The sequence below is a fragment of the Montipora capricornis genome, chromosome 3 (genome assembly GCF_036669925.1).
Source record: "Montipora capricornis isolate CH-2021 chromosome 3, ASM3666992v2, whole genome shotgun sequence".
Taxonomy (NCBI): Eukaryota; Metazoa; Cnidaria; class Anthozoa; order Scleractinia; family Acroporidae; genus Montipora; species Montipora capricornis.
Window position 1 is genome coordinate 8,765,878 of NC_090885.1, and position 14,147 is coordinate 8,780,024.

The following is a 14,147-nucleotide window of genomic DNA, read 5'->3' on the forward strand; positions in this document are numbered from 1 at the left end:
TGACCTGGCATCAGATTAGACTGAAAAGAAGAGGAATTATGAAGCGGAAACAACATCTTCAGTCCTTCCTTAATGTTTTTGTGTAACACGTACCACAGGCAACCAAGTGTACGCTTCATGGAGGACAGAGTGTTTCCTTTTTTATTTAAACATTCTCTTCATTCTCTTCCCTCACGTCTCCTTGGATAAGGGCTAAAAACTACGGAGCCCTGTTTGTGCCACACACGAGAGGTAGTGTAGCAGCCCTCGTAACCTGCTATTGTTTGATATTGTAAGCACCCTCTATTGTCTGTAAGTCTAAGTCATTGTTTCAACTGTTTAGTCCTTTGTTATGCTTCATGCTCCATACAATCTGTCTGATATTGTTGGCAAGGCATTGCTCTGGGCGAGCTCCGTTTGCTGGGACACAAATAATACCACATTTGCTTGGGAAATTTTGACCAAGCCCTGATGGGCTAGGCCGTTCATTGAAAATCAGCATGGTAACCTAGGAAATACCCAAATATAGAAGACATGATCCCGGCAAAGGTCAGGGGACACACGCCATCCACAAGAAAGTAAAAATAGGGAGGGTGGGGAGGGAAAATTGATTTGACTCTGTTGATTCAACCTCCGCCTGGCTTGCACAAATGGTGAATGATCTCCAGAAAATTCCAGATGACAGAAATGCCCAAACTGCAACATGGGAAATAACTAACTAAGCATGTCACACTCAGCATAAATCCATTTATTTCACCTGGGCAATAAATTTCTTTTTTCGGCTAGGGTAGCGAGCCAGTCACAAATACGTTACGAGAGCTGCTTGATCTTCACCCCACACAAGCGCGTATCTATGTTTCCGTGGATATTTTTTTCAGTGTTGGCGCAGACGTTTTGCATCTGGCGTGACTTTTTACATCTGGCGCGACTTTTTTATCTGGTGTGTCTTTTGTGCCGGCTATCCTCGAGCCGGCATAAAAGACAGGCTTGATAAAAAAGTCACGCCATGTAAAAAAAGTCGCACCAGATGTAAAAAGTCATGCCAGATGCAAAAAGTCTGCGCCAACACTGAAAAAAGCATCATCAAATAAAAAATAGATATGTGATCGTGTGGCACCAACAGGGCTCAGTAAGAAAAAACATGATTTCCGTTTATCAACCTGTCAGTGTTTATAAACTCTGTTATTATGATGGTGACTTAATTAATTCAAGTGTCAACTGTATTTAGCTTTGGGTCACTAATTGGAGACAAATATTGTATCCAGGGATCAAATTTTAACTAATATGAGAGTGTGGGTTAGTTTTTGAGGAGAGAGAAACGCCGGAGTAGTACCCGGAGAAAACCTCTCGGAGCCAGAGCAGAGAGACAAGTGCTCTTATCAGTGCGCCAGCAAAAAGTAGGTAACGGAGTTCCCAGTGTTGTGGTCTGTTCTATTCTCTCCAGGCGGTGATACCTCATACATTAGGATTGCTTACGACTTAATCAAGTATTGGCACTAGTTGACCAACAAGAAACTATTTCAAAAATAGAAATAGAGTTTCGTTTCCGGAATGGCAAGGGTAGGGGAAAAGATAAAATACTTAAGTGTGCGTCACTCGATCTGTCAGAAATATTTCGCTTCGTCTATTAAAACTCTCGAGAAATAAAGATAGAAATACCACTGCATAATATTTCAAAATCCGTTTTCGGTGAATCTTCTATTACTTGTGTTACATGTGAACCTCTTTACGATAAGTGGTTCCTGGTTAACCCAATTTATTACTGCGACTTACTAGTGCGAAGATTGCCGTTTACATTACTCATTAAAGAGAGAGATAACTTTAGATTTTTCAGCTCTATTCAATTGTCATGTAACTTTATCATGGTGTTGCTAATTGGTGACAACATAGCATATAAATAACAAAAAAATAAGAAAATCTGAAAATATACACTTAGACGTATGTGAATTAAAAACTAATCTATGTATACCAAAAGGCTCAGTAATAATAGAAATATAAAGTTATATGTGTATATGTACAATGTTAAAATTATAGGATTATGGTTTAAGAATGACATAGAAAACAGCCAGTTGGACATTTCTCAAGCAAAAAATGTTTCCAGGTCCATTAACCATTAACTGTTCAAGTCACATTGTGTCGGTACATTTCCTGGTAACTTGCGCCATAAGTAAGGCCCTTGATATCCAATAGAATGTAGCTTACTGTTATATCTCGGTGTAGCAAAATCTGACGTACGTAAAGTACAATTATTTTTCATTTTTTGGAATAATTCAGAGATGTTATGTTTTTGACGTTGAAAATTAACACCATCAGGTCTTGCAGTCTTTTATTGCGCAATGTAGGTAATCTTGCTTTCTTTAAAGGGGCTAGGTCACGCAATTTTAGGCAATTTCAGCATTGATCAAATGATCATAGAATTAACTGAAATAACAAAATAACGGCTCAAAACTATAGAGGAATTCAAACAAAACACAGGAAAGCTAAGGAGGGACAAGGATGGACAAAACTGGGCAGGATTGAAATGGATTGCAATTGGGTAAATTTGGAAAACGTCGGCCCACCTTTTTTCAAATTTATATCAGTTTATATCAAAATGTCAAAACAGCTGGAAAATCATTCTCAATTGTTACGTGGCCGTTATTTTGCAAATGAAAGACTCTTGCTCTGCCAATTTGACGTTTAGAGCTCATAACTAACAAAATTAAACAAAATTACCTAAAAGCGTGACCTAGCCCCTTCAACAAATTTTCGTATGTTGTTACAATGTCCTTGAAAACCGCTCTCAGTCCCTTTTCTTAGATCCTCTCCAGTTTCCACTGATCAGATAGCCAGACAAGTGAGCAATAGTTTAGCTTAGGGAGAATTACTGCTTTAAACAGTTGTAACTTCGTCTTTTCAGGAACTAGGCTCTTCATCCTTCATAAGGACTCCTATTAGCGTTAACGAACTTGTGCATTCAATTTCTTCATTGTCAATGACAATGCACCTCTTGTGTATTCTTTGCTTTTGACGCCAGAAACATTGAATTGAATTTGTCTTTGTTTGCAAGTGTTCACAAGTTTGTTAACGTTTTGTTTCTCACAGATGTCAATGACAATGCACCTCTTGTGTATTCTTTGCTTTTGACGCCAGAAACATTGAATGGAATTTGTCTTTGTTTGCAAGTGTTCACAAGTTTGTTAACGTTTTGTTTCTCACAGATGTTTAGATTTTCAATTACAAACTCGGTTTTGATTGCCCAATCTACCTCAATGTGAAATAGTTCACCCTGAAGTCAAAATAGATACGTTTCGTTTCTGAAGGTGCAAAGGGTGAATAACCCCCAATTTAACCTACTGACCCTCACCGGCCTGGTGGTACACTGTATTTCTCGTGTTTTGGAACCCAGTCCTTACCTGTGTGGTGGTATGATGCAAAACCTGTCACGCTTTGCAATAGTTTCTTCATCCCTCGTCACAGTGATGAAAGTTTGCAAAAATAGCCCACATATCTGGCCATATATTGCATTGCATCAAACTGTTCATTTGTGATCAGATCGTGAGAGCTGCTGCATATCGAAAAAAGAAAACATGATTCTGGAAATACTAGCCGACATTACTGGCTTGAAGTTTTTATTTCTGTTCGCATTTGTACTTCTTTTATCGTGGCTCACGTACAAGGTTGTGGAAGAGAGGTTGTCACCATTACAAAGGATTCCCTGTCCTCCAGGTGCCTTGCCGTTGATCGGCCATCTTGTCACACTCTTTCGCTCTGGAGGATTCCTTAAAATGATACGGATTTGGACAGAACAGTATCCATCCTTGTTTATTGTTCACCCTGGATTTGGGATTGGAATAGGTGGGTAGTCATTATATACAGTATTCAGGGACTGACTGACAGCTAGCATGCTGTTTTCTTTCTGTTTTAGCCTTAACTATAAACGTTGTTTTGGGTAGTCTGCTAATCCACAGTCCTGATATCACTAAGAAAAGAAGATCAAAAGGTCATCAGTGACATTATGACTTCGAACCTCCTGACTCCGAATTAATCCGAGTTTTCTTCTTCTCTAGGAAAAAGGTTAAAGTGGTACTATGATCAAAAAATCATTTCCTTTTTTTCTTCAGATTTTGAAAGCGTGTTTGCTTAACACCTAACTGGCAAAATTTTGAGCTTTGAGTTTTATCCAAAGGCTGTTTATTTCACGGTCCGCTATTATTCACGTTCAAAACTGGCCGATTGGACCTCAGCGGGTTGGATCTAGAGAAAATGACGTCATTTACTCACTAGCTTAAAATTTCAGCGTATAAACGCAATTTATTACATACGCAAAACACCGGTTTAAAAGTCTGAAAGCCCAAAACTCCCGTGCTGCATATTAATTCGGCTGCGTATACACGCATTGCATTCTTAAACTAGTGAGTCTTTGACGTCATTTTCTCCTCGATCCAGCTCTCTCAAGATTTTAAAGTTAGTAATGCCGGACCAATAAATAAGAAAATTCCAGTTAAAATAAACAGGTGTCTTTTTAAAATCAGAACTTAAAACTTCACAGTTAGTGTTTAGTTAACATAGTTTTGAAATCCAAAGAAAAAAAAGAATTGTTTTTTGGTCGTAGTACCACTTTAAAGGTGCAATAACTATGACGTTGACGACTAAAGAGCACTGTACATTTACCTAAGATCTAACGGTCGAATTTGTTGCATCATCTGCGTATAATGCTGAGCTTTATTCACATATTTTCGAAGATAAATTCAAATATTTTCAAACAGTAGAACCAAGTGGTTTCAACTTTTTATTTCTCTGGGTAGACAGTTCGTGGTTAACTGAATTACAAGTTCCCGCTTTCAGCTGTATGCACTCCTCTGAGTGTGTAAACTCTCATGCTTGTGTGTTGTTTGAATTGTAGATATTTACATGTATGTGACACAGTGGTTCTCTTACTCCTGAAGAAACTAAGGCAGTTTTGAAAAAAATGGCGGTGAAAAATATGCACAGCTTGCATTTATTATTTAATTTGTCATTTTTGTCAATGTATTTTCATACCTGAGCAGGATTTCAATTTGTTTAAAAGTCCAAGTTCAATTGCTCTATTTCACAAAACTGATCCCAAAGTTCTGATTTGAACCCCATCAAAAGTTTCTTAGGCAGCCTTGTTCAGAAATATTATATGCAGAGGTGTGTGTGTGTGTTGAATTGGATGGTCCCTGGCATGTTGACTTATCGACGGCAGACTAACCCGTTGTTTTTATCTCAAAAATCTCCAAAGGTTCTCTGGCTAAAATCTATTTGCAAGAGTAGGACTCAAGATTGGGCCACTGGAAAATTTAGGTTCAATGAGAAATGAACATTCCAAAGTTCAATGTCTTGATTTCAGCTTGTTGTTTTTATGATGCAGAGGGTGTAGTATTGGAGCATCTTGTTTTGACAGAGAACCTTAAGCTTATAGATACATGTAGGAGTGTCAGTACAAGATTTCTGTTCTGAGCCTGTCAGGTAAACAGGATAAAACTGGGTACTCGCACAAAATGAGAGCGCACAAAACGTCCCGAGAGCTGTCTTAAAACTTGTGTTTAGGCCTAATTAGGCCTAAGGTTAGCTTTTATGCATGTTTAGGATCATACTCTCTGTATTCTTATTAGGCCTAAGCAAAAGTTTTTAAAAGACAGCTCTCGGAACATTAAGTGCGAGGCTAATACACCACGAAGCAATCATAAAACTAGACCAGTCTCCTCTTTTTTTGTCATACAGGGCCCAGGTTTTGGTCCAAAGAGTATGTAGTTAGTCAGTAACTATAATCTTTTTTTTTTCCAGGTGGCTATATGGTGTATGTGTCCGACCCAGAGCTGGTAAGATTTGTAACAGTGAAAAATCCTGACAAGTTTGAACGCACCAATTTTGTGAGTTTAATTGTGCCAAGTGTGAGCAAAGGATTGTTTGCAGTGGTTGGGAAGGCACATGCACGACAAAAAAGGATTATTGGCCCAGCATTTAGCTCTGCTAATTTGAAAGGATTTTTTAGTACATTCCAGGAAAATTCAACAAACCTTGTGCAGGTAAGAATTAAGGATAGTGCCTACTATTGTTATAATTGCGCATACGTTCTGCGCATCGCATATTCCAGGAAAATTCAAAAAACCTTGTCAGGGTGAGAAATAAAATAACAAGTGGAAATGTAATGATTATTACCCAAAATGTAGCCTTGTTTTTTTTCTATGCTAAATAAGTGACACCATCTTTGCTGGAAATATTAAAACTCAGAGCCAAATACTTATACTAAAGTTCTTCATTTCTCTGGGAACCAAGTGTGAATGTGTGAAAAACTAAGTGAAGTGTTTCTAGCATACGTTAATTGGTTGTCTCCAAAAGGATACCCAAGCATTCTTAATTTTGCAAACATGTAGAAAAGTTGACAACATCATGTTTAACAATGTGTTACGTCAAAACTTTATGTGATTCACATACTGTACCAAGTAGGAGAATGCATGTTTTATGAGTCAAAGGGCAGGTCTAAAACACACTCAGGTCACATTCCACAGGTCACTCGTTGCAGGTCATTGTTTTACGTTTTGGAAAGTAATCAAAACCCTCAATTTGGCTAACCCTAGGCCTAAGGTTGGTTTTAGGCCTAGGGTTAGCCAAATTGCGGGTTTTGGGTTACTTTCAAAAAGGTAAAACAATAACCTGCAATGAGTGACCTGTGGAATGTGACCTGTGTTTTAGACCCGCCGTGAATCAAATGAGTCAATGAGTCATGAGTCATGAGTCAATGGACTCACAGTCAATATAGCAATACGCCCTCGTTTCAGTGATTAGGCCTAAGCAATCTCTGAAATTTTGGCTTTCATTTTATGGTTTAATTAACTGCACTAACTCGTTGACTCATTGACTCATTGACTCATTGACTCATGACTCATGACTCATTGACTCATTGACTCATTGACTCATAAATACTTGACACTCACCAAGTAGAGGCTTCAAACTAGTCATAATTCACTAGTTTTAACCAATGTTGAACGAGTCCCAAGTGCAAAGCTTCTTGGCTTAGTTCTTGATGAAAAACTCAGTTTTCATGAACATATGGACCATATTAATTTTGTACAAGACTTGCAGAACGTTTTGGGATGTTGAGGAAGATAAAAACTGTTTGTCTGTTCAACACTGTTATCAAGCCTATGATACCATTGCATCTTTTTCATTGTCATTCTGTAGTAAAGAAAACCTGACCAGAGTTTTAAAATTGCAAAAAAGAGCTGGCAGGGTGATTTTAGAATCTTCAAGATTATCATAATTTGTTAATATTAAAAATCTTCAAAAACTTAGGATGGTTTTCCTTGTACAAGGAAGTTAAAGTGAAAAGATGTAGCTTAGTTCATAAATGTGTCCACGGACTACCCTTACGGACCCCCTGTACGGACCACCTTAAAAAAACATAGAAATGAAAATAAATAAAAACTAAAGATTTGACTTAACGGTTGTCAGGATAGACCACTCGTGTCACTCGTGTCGGCGAAATCTCGCGGGTTCATGAACTCGCCCCAGGCTTCACGATCTCCCTGTTCCAAACAAAATGGCAGAAGGAACTTAGATATTACTCTATCGGTTTTTTTCGAAGCACTCCGGTCAACAGCGAAGGAAAAGGCAATACCTGAGCCTTAGTCTGATTTTGCGGAGCGTAACGGCTGAAATTTCGCCGACACGAGTGGTCTATCCAGACAACCTGAATAAACAAATTTTGCAGTTGTTTTTTATTTTTTATTTTTTATTTTTTATTCTGTGTTGTTTTGGGGTGGTCTCTAGAGGGGGTCGGTAGGGGTAGTCTGTGGACCGGTCCATAAGGCAGTCCGGGGACCCAGTCCGTAGGGGGTCCACGGACCGGGGGTAAGTGTTTTCTGGTCATCCTTTTCGTCCAGTAAGTATAAATGTGTGAGATCTTTTTCAGCATTGGGGAAACCAATTGAAGGATTTTAAAGCCAAACATTCCATGGATGTAGAAGTTTTAGATGACTTAACTCATCTAACACTTGATGTGATTGGTCAGACTGCGTTTGGATACAACTTCAATACTATTCTGGGTGGTGACAGTAAAGCGTCGAAAGCATTTGCAACAATGTTTTATGCATTGGATTTCAAGCATTTGATCTGCAAGTTTCTGATCCCCTACTTTGATTATCTGCCTCTAGCTGTAAATAAGAAATTCCAGGTGGCAAAGGAAATCTCAAATAACACTGTATTGGAGGTACCTTTGCTTTTTCTGGTAGCAGAATATTCTTTTACAAGAACATTCTTAATGTGTGTTATACTGGTAATGACCATTCATAATTCTTTGATTCTTGTGCAATCCAAGGTGTAAGAAGTTTGTTAAGTATGTGAATATGTAAAGACCAACCGGATATCAGAAAGTCTGAGTCCCGGATGGTATTTTAGCACAGATGCTCCACTTGGTTATGATATTTATGTATTCACTTTTCATTTAAAACTTGATTGACCTTTTCAGTTCTGATATGTAGATGGATAAATGGCTTGTTTGTCAGTTTTTTTATGTTAATGTGGCTTTGGCGATACAGATACGGAATTAATATATTGATTGTTCAAACTAAGGGCGCGTTCGATTGACCGTATTCCGGAATAGGAATACATGGAATAGAAGTTAGAAATCCTGCGTTTTTGCGGAGATTCATATTAATATTGTGAAACATCTGCTAAAATGCTATTTTAAACCTAGCTTTATTGTCCTTGTTGCTGCAAAACGCCACACATAGTATTTTAAATCATCACTCCACGTATTCTTATTCCGGAATAGGGTCAATCGAACGCGCCGTAAGTATTAATAATTAATGACTAAATGATGTAGTCAGAGGTCAAGGGTTCTATTCTCAGATGGGACGTTCAATGTATCATTGTGTATGTAAATTAATGATAATTTGATCTGTGACAAGTCTTATCTCTAACCATTTTTTGGTAGATTAAAGATAGCATTTCATTATAAAACAGGTAATTCAAGAACGTCGTAGGCAAAGACGTGAAGGGAGCTATACACCTGTGAAGAAGGACCTTCTTGATCTGTTAATGGATATGTACGATGAAGAAACTGATTCAAGAATGAGTGATGAAGAATTAAGATCCCAAGTATGCTTATGAATTTTGTTTTTGCTTGAATGATGCTTAGCCTGTGTACAGCCGTTTTCGAGTGGACAATCTTTTGAATAGTGCTATATTCACCTCGTGAATTCGAAGGTTCGTCAGGAGCATTTTCGTTTCTTTAGCGCTGACAACAATTCCTACAAATGTACGTTGAATCGATTTGCACTTTACACTCCATAGATAACAATTGCATACATAACACTCCATAGATAACAATTCCGCTCGTACCATCAAAAGTATTTTTATTCGTATTTTTTACCGTGCGCAAATTACACACGAACTCATCGTAAAATCTCGCACGGTGGTTCTCACGGTCTTGATGTGGAGAAATAAAAATAAAAACCAATCAAAACTCGTTGTTTCAATGATGTAATTAATGACCGATGGGTAATAACCAATCAAATCATTTTCCACACATTCCAGGAAAAATCACGTGGTATTGAACACGGTCATCAACGCTAAATCACAGACTGACGCTCCTCTCCGATTTTTTTTTTCGGAGAGCGGGTGGCTGTACACTGAGGCTAAATGATGCTAGGAAAACTAATTTCTGTGCATATTCTAGAAATTTGTTATGTTTCAATTAAGTAGGTGATTAGGAACAAAACTGATGCATATAAAGTGAACTCAATAAAGAAAATAAGCCTTTTTTAACTGAAAGTAAAATTTACCACATTTGAAGAGCCGTTGTTATGCCTATGCTGTCTGTGGATTGTATGGACATAATGATAAGCTCCTAAACACAAATGTTTCCTTTTAGTAATTAAATGGGACTCATGATCGTTCGTCTGACCTTTCAACCGCTTATTGCTGGTCTTTTTCAGGCGATAAGGGACCATAAGGTCTACAATGTAAGTGAGTGCATCGTGAGACAAACGATCATACGTCTCATTAATTATTTACCATCACGATGACCAATAATCACCCATTTTATGGTGTTTTATTTGCATCATTGCAAATGTGATTTCTGGGTCAGATATCAAAATGTGTGTGAATTGACTTCTATTTTACTGTATGGAACTTTTGTTAGTTTCAAACAAGATAGTCAATTCAGTAAAGTAAAAGGCGAGGCGAGGTGAGACATGAAAAAGAGAACAGAAATACTTAATTGCACTCAGTCCCCCTAGCAATGATTATTATAACCCTACCAATCAGCTTATCGAAGGCTTGCTTCTTGGTGTGAATTTTTTTTCAAGGTTTTTACCTTTATTCTGGCGGGCAATGAGACGACTAGTGTGTCCATGGCTTGGACCCTTTACGAACTTGCAAAGAATCCGCAAATTCAAGAAAAATTGAGAACGGAGATAGAAGCTGCCTTTCCAGACGAAGAAGAGCTGACATGGGAGAAACTGGAGAAGTTGCAGTACCTTGAAAATGTTGTCAAAGAATCACTGCGACTTCATCCTCCAGGAGATATTACGGCTCGTGTTGCATTATCAGATGTTGAAATTGGAGGATATTTCGTGCCAGCAGGAACGTATATCATTCTTCCCATTGATGCAATGCAACGTTGTTCTTCGTTTTGGCCAGATTCTGAAAAATTTAATCCCAAGCGCTTTGAAGAAAATGGTGATTGCTGCTTTTTTTTATTCTTAAGTAGTTTATTTTGATTTCCACCCCTAGGGACTCTTCCATATTTTCTAGTTACACAACGGAATGAACAATTAGAATATATTCGATGAGCGCGCGTTGGAAATGAAATGGTATAGCTTCGTTTCTAAAAACCAATCTCATATCCAAGATGCGCTAATGGAATGATGGTTCTATTAAATTTGATTACGCCTGGACGTTTTGGTCTTTGCAAATTTCGCTTTCCGACACAAATTTTTTCAGCTAGAAAACACGTTGCGCGTTTATACGATCATGATCATCATCGCCATCATCCTGAACCAGCGCCTAAAAATCTGTTCGATTTTGTTGAACAGAGATGTTGAACCCGTTTGCTGCCCTCCCCCTTTAAACCGTGTTGAAGCATGTTGAATCGAGCGTTTTAACTTTGCATCAACAACCATTCAAGATTTCTTTTGTTATCGCGAATGTTGAATGAAGTTGAAGCGGTTTACCCCCCTCTTTCAACATTGCTGGGTGTGCGCGTGCGCAGTAATCGGTCTCTCAATGAGGTATCATGTCTGTGTCCATGGTAACAACCGCGGCTGCAGCCTGGGACTGAATACAAGGCCTGTCGTGGAGCTTTGTTGAGTCAGCCCATCCTCTATCCCGAATTTATCTGATATACACGATTGGTAATTTGGTCTGAATTGACCATTATCGTTATTTAGGACACTGTGTTCCAGGACCTCTGGTAGCAGAGAAAATAAGGAAGATAAAAATCATACCCGTGGAAAGGCTTATTCAGAGCAAATTAGCAATTGTGTTGGTTGAACCAAATTTTGATGATGTGTTGAAATCGTTTGTTCACCCCAGCAATCAACATCGTTCAACAACGTCGAACATACGTTTGCCCGTGCATTTAACTGTAGTTGCTTTTTAACAGTCTGTATCCACCTTTTTCTAAGCTTTCCATGAGATTTGTGACAAGAACGCGTAATGTTTGTTTATATGGTATATGAGCTAATAACCGAAGTTTAGTAAAGCCAATCATGGCTTCGAGCGAGTCGAACCCGGCAGAACGCCAGAGAAGCGGTATCCGAGGTTGAAAATTCGACTGCATAACCCACTTCATGCAAGATTACGCAATGAGTAAGTGCTTGATCAAAAACAATAAACAAACTGCGGTGATAAACATATTATAACGCCTTTTAACTTGACGTTTCGTGTTAAAATGCGTCACAATATGTTTTTCATTGCAGCCGGTTTGTTTATTTTTTTGGTCAAGTTAAAATGGCCGAAAAAACGAGAGTATTTCTTAGTAAGTGCTGTTGTGAAAGTTACAAGGTGTAAATGACAAATATTGAGGATCGTTCTTGGAAAATCACTAAAAGCTTTGCAAGGCTATTTCTAACAATAACTCCTTACAATCTAGTAAGGTAAGGAAACCTTCGGAAAAGATCACATCAAATAATAAACAATTTTTGGGCATTTTCATTGCTCGTGTTTTTATACCATGCTTTTCTATTTTTTTAAGAAAACGTTTTCACTTTCAAACAGGAAGAAGTAAAAAAAATTGGATACCGCCGTCATCGGCTTTGCCACTTAGGCTTACTGCAGTCATTATTTTTTTTTGACAGATGAGCAGAGTAGCACTCATCCCTATACATATTTTCCATTTGGATGTGGGCCACGTAAGTGCATTGGCTACAAGTTTGCACTGATGGAGATGAAAGTTGTCATGGCGACATTGGTAAGGAATTTTTCTTTCAGTGAAGTTCCCGGATGTGTGGTGAAAGAAGTCAACAAAGGAACCACTCAACCGGATGGACTGAAGTTACGCATTGCTCCAATTCAAACATGATCACTAGTATTAAACGTCTTTCAAGAAAATAGAATTTAAAACGTATACGATTGAAATTCGACTGCGTGACAAACCTAAAAATTTATGTTTACAGGAGACTTCACTGTTTATAAACTATTGTTTTGTTATGATAATTTTGCCAACCACAGAACAAAAGAATCCTTGGTTTCGACAACCTACAGATCTCTGGTTGGCACATTAAATGACAATAGGTGACGTAACGGTGAATATCGCTATTAAGTAATTCCCTTGAAATTGACGTACTATCCAGATTTCTGTCAAACTTCGCACAATTGATATTCATGCACAGGACATTAGAAGAATGCAGTAGAAAGATGGGGTCACTGTCCTTGCTTTCGCGCTGCATGCCCTTTATTTTAAGTGTTTTTTTTTACCGAATTACGCGAGAAGCGTTTGAAACTTGATCAACCGGAAAAATTGTAGTTGTAAAGAAAAAGCTACTGAATATTACTGAAAATTTGAACCTACTTGTTTGTTCGGGCCAAAATCTTTCAGTAAAGTGATTCAAATTGCTCGATCTTGCAAAAAAATGAAAGCAAATATGACCGCTACAACATCACCTCACACTCGGTGTCTGGCTCCAAATGCTTTGTTCACTTCATTTATATATAAATACTACAACTTCTACTATCCAACTTTTTTTCTCCTTAAAATATGTTTTCCGTGTACCTATTTCGAGTACTTAACACCATTAAAAACAGGAGGTCACCATGCTCGTTCAGGAGAAAATAGCCATTCCTTGACAGATTAAGCTTGGTGTTAGTGCAAATCCGCCATTTTATCAATGTGCGCGAGCTAATGCTCGCGCCAATGACGCAAGAAATTATGCGCAGTCGGGTTGCGCAATGCAAAACCAGGGAATCACCTTAAGTACTATGTTACAGTCGAGCCATATCACTTGTGACCAGTATCCACGAGACTGAAATGAACATCCGAATTCTTCTTTGGATCTTCCGAGATTTGAATGGAATCTTGAAGATGTTTGTGAAAGTTGGTGCGAAAAATGCACAATAACTAAACAATAATTCATCAAACGCTTGAAATAGTTTTCACTTTTCAAACAACATTTATTTTGTAATAAAACGGAAGTTCATAGCTAACTGTTTGCGATATATCAAGGAAATATCCACGCAAAATTCAGAATCTCGAGAGCAAAGTTCAAAACTGTCACACAGATTTGAATACTCCGTTCAAATTTCAAAACTACTGGTCACTCGTGACGTAGCTCGACTGATAGAGTAATTATGCATTTACGCCTTTCTTTTTTATGGTATACCCAACTTACCTAAAACCAGTAACTTCTTTGCAAAAACGAGTTGTCAAAATAATGACTGAGGGTGCTTGTCAGTTAACTACTTATTTTAGTTAAAGGCCACGTTCGCCCAAAAGTCATTGCGGTCGTTTGTTTTTCTTTTCAAATGACGACTTGTCCAAATACGTGATGTGATTGGCTAAATGCACTCAGGCGAATCACGCGGGAAACAACATGTCAGCTATTTGGGTAATTTCGTGTTACACGAAATTTAGTCACGGTGCGCAATGACTTTTGGGCGAATGTGGGCCTTTAACTATTGACTTTCATTTTCTTACAGCGAAAAATATTGCATCATAACCC

The 14,147-nt window shown here is 38.2% G+C and overlaps 1 protein-coding gene across 1 annotated transcript; it reads left to right on the forward strand.

Annotated features, from left to right (window-relative positions):
* The first annotated feature begins 3,397 nt into the window (after window positions 1-3,397).
* LOC138042093 (cytochrome P450 3A29-like) lies at window positions 3,398-12,999 on the forward strand. Its single transcript, XM_068887840.1, has 5 exons — window positions 3,398-3,816; window positions 5,770-6,011; window positions 8,950-9,084; window positions 10,296-10,668; window positions 12,288-12,999. The coding sequence occupies exons 1-5, from the start codon at window positions 3,549-3,551 to the stop codon at window positions 12,509-12,511; spliced, it is 1,242 nt and encodes a 413-aa protein (XP_068743941.1). The 5' UTR covers window positions 3,398-3,548; the 3' UTR covers window positions 12,512-12,999.
* The last annotated feature ends 1,148 nt before the right edge of the window (window positions 13,000-14,147 follow it).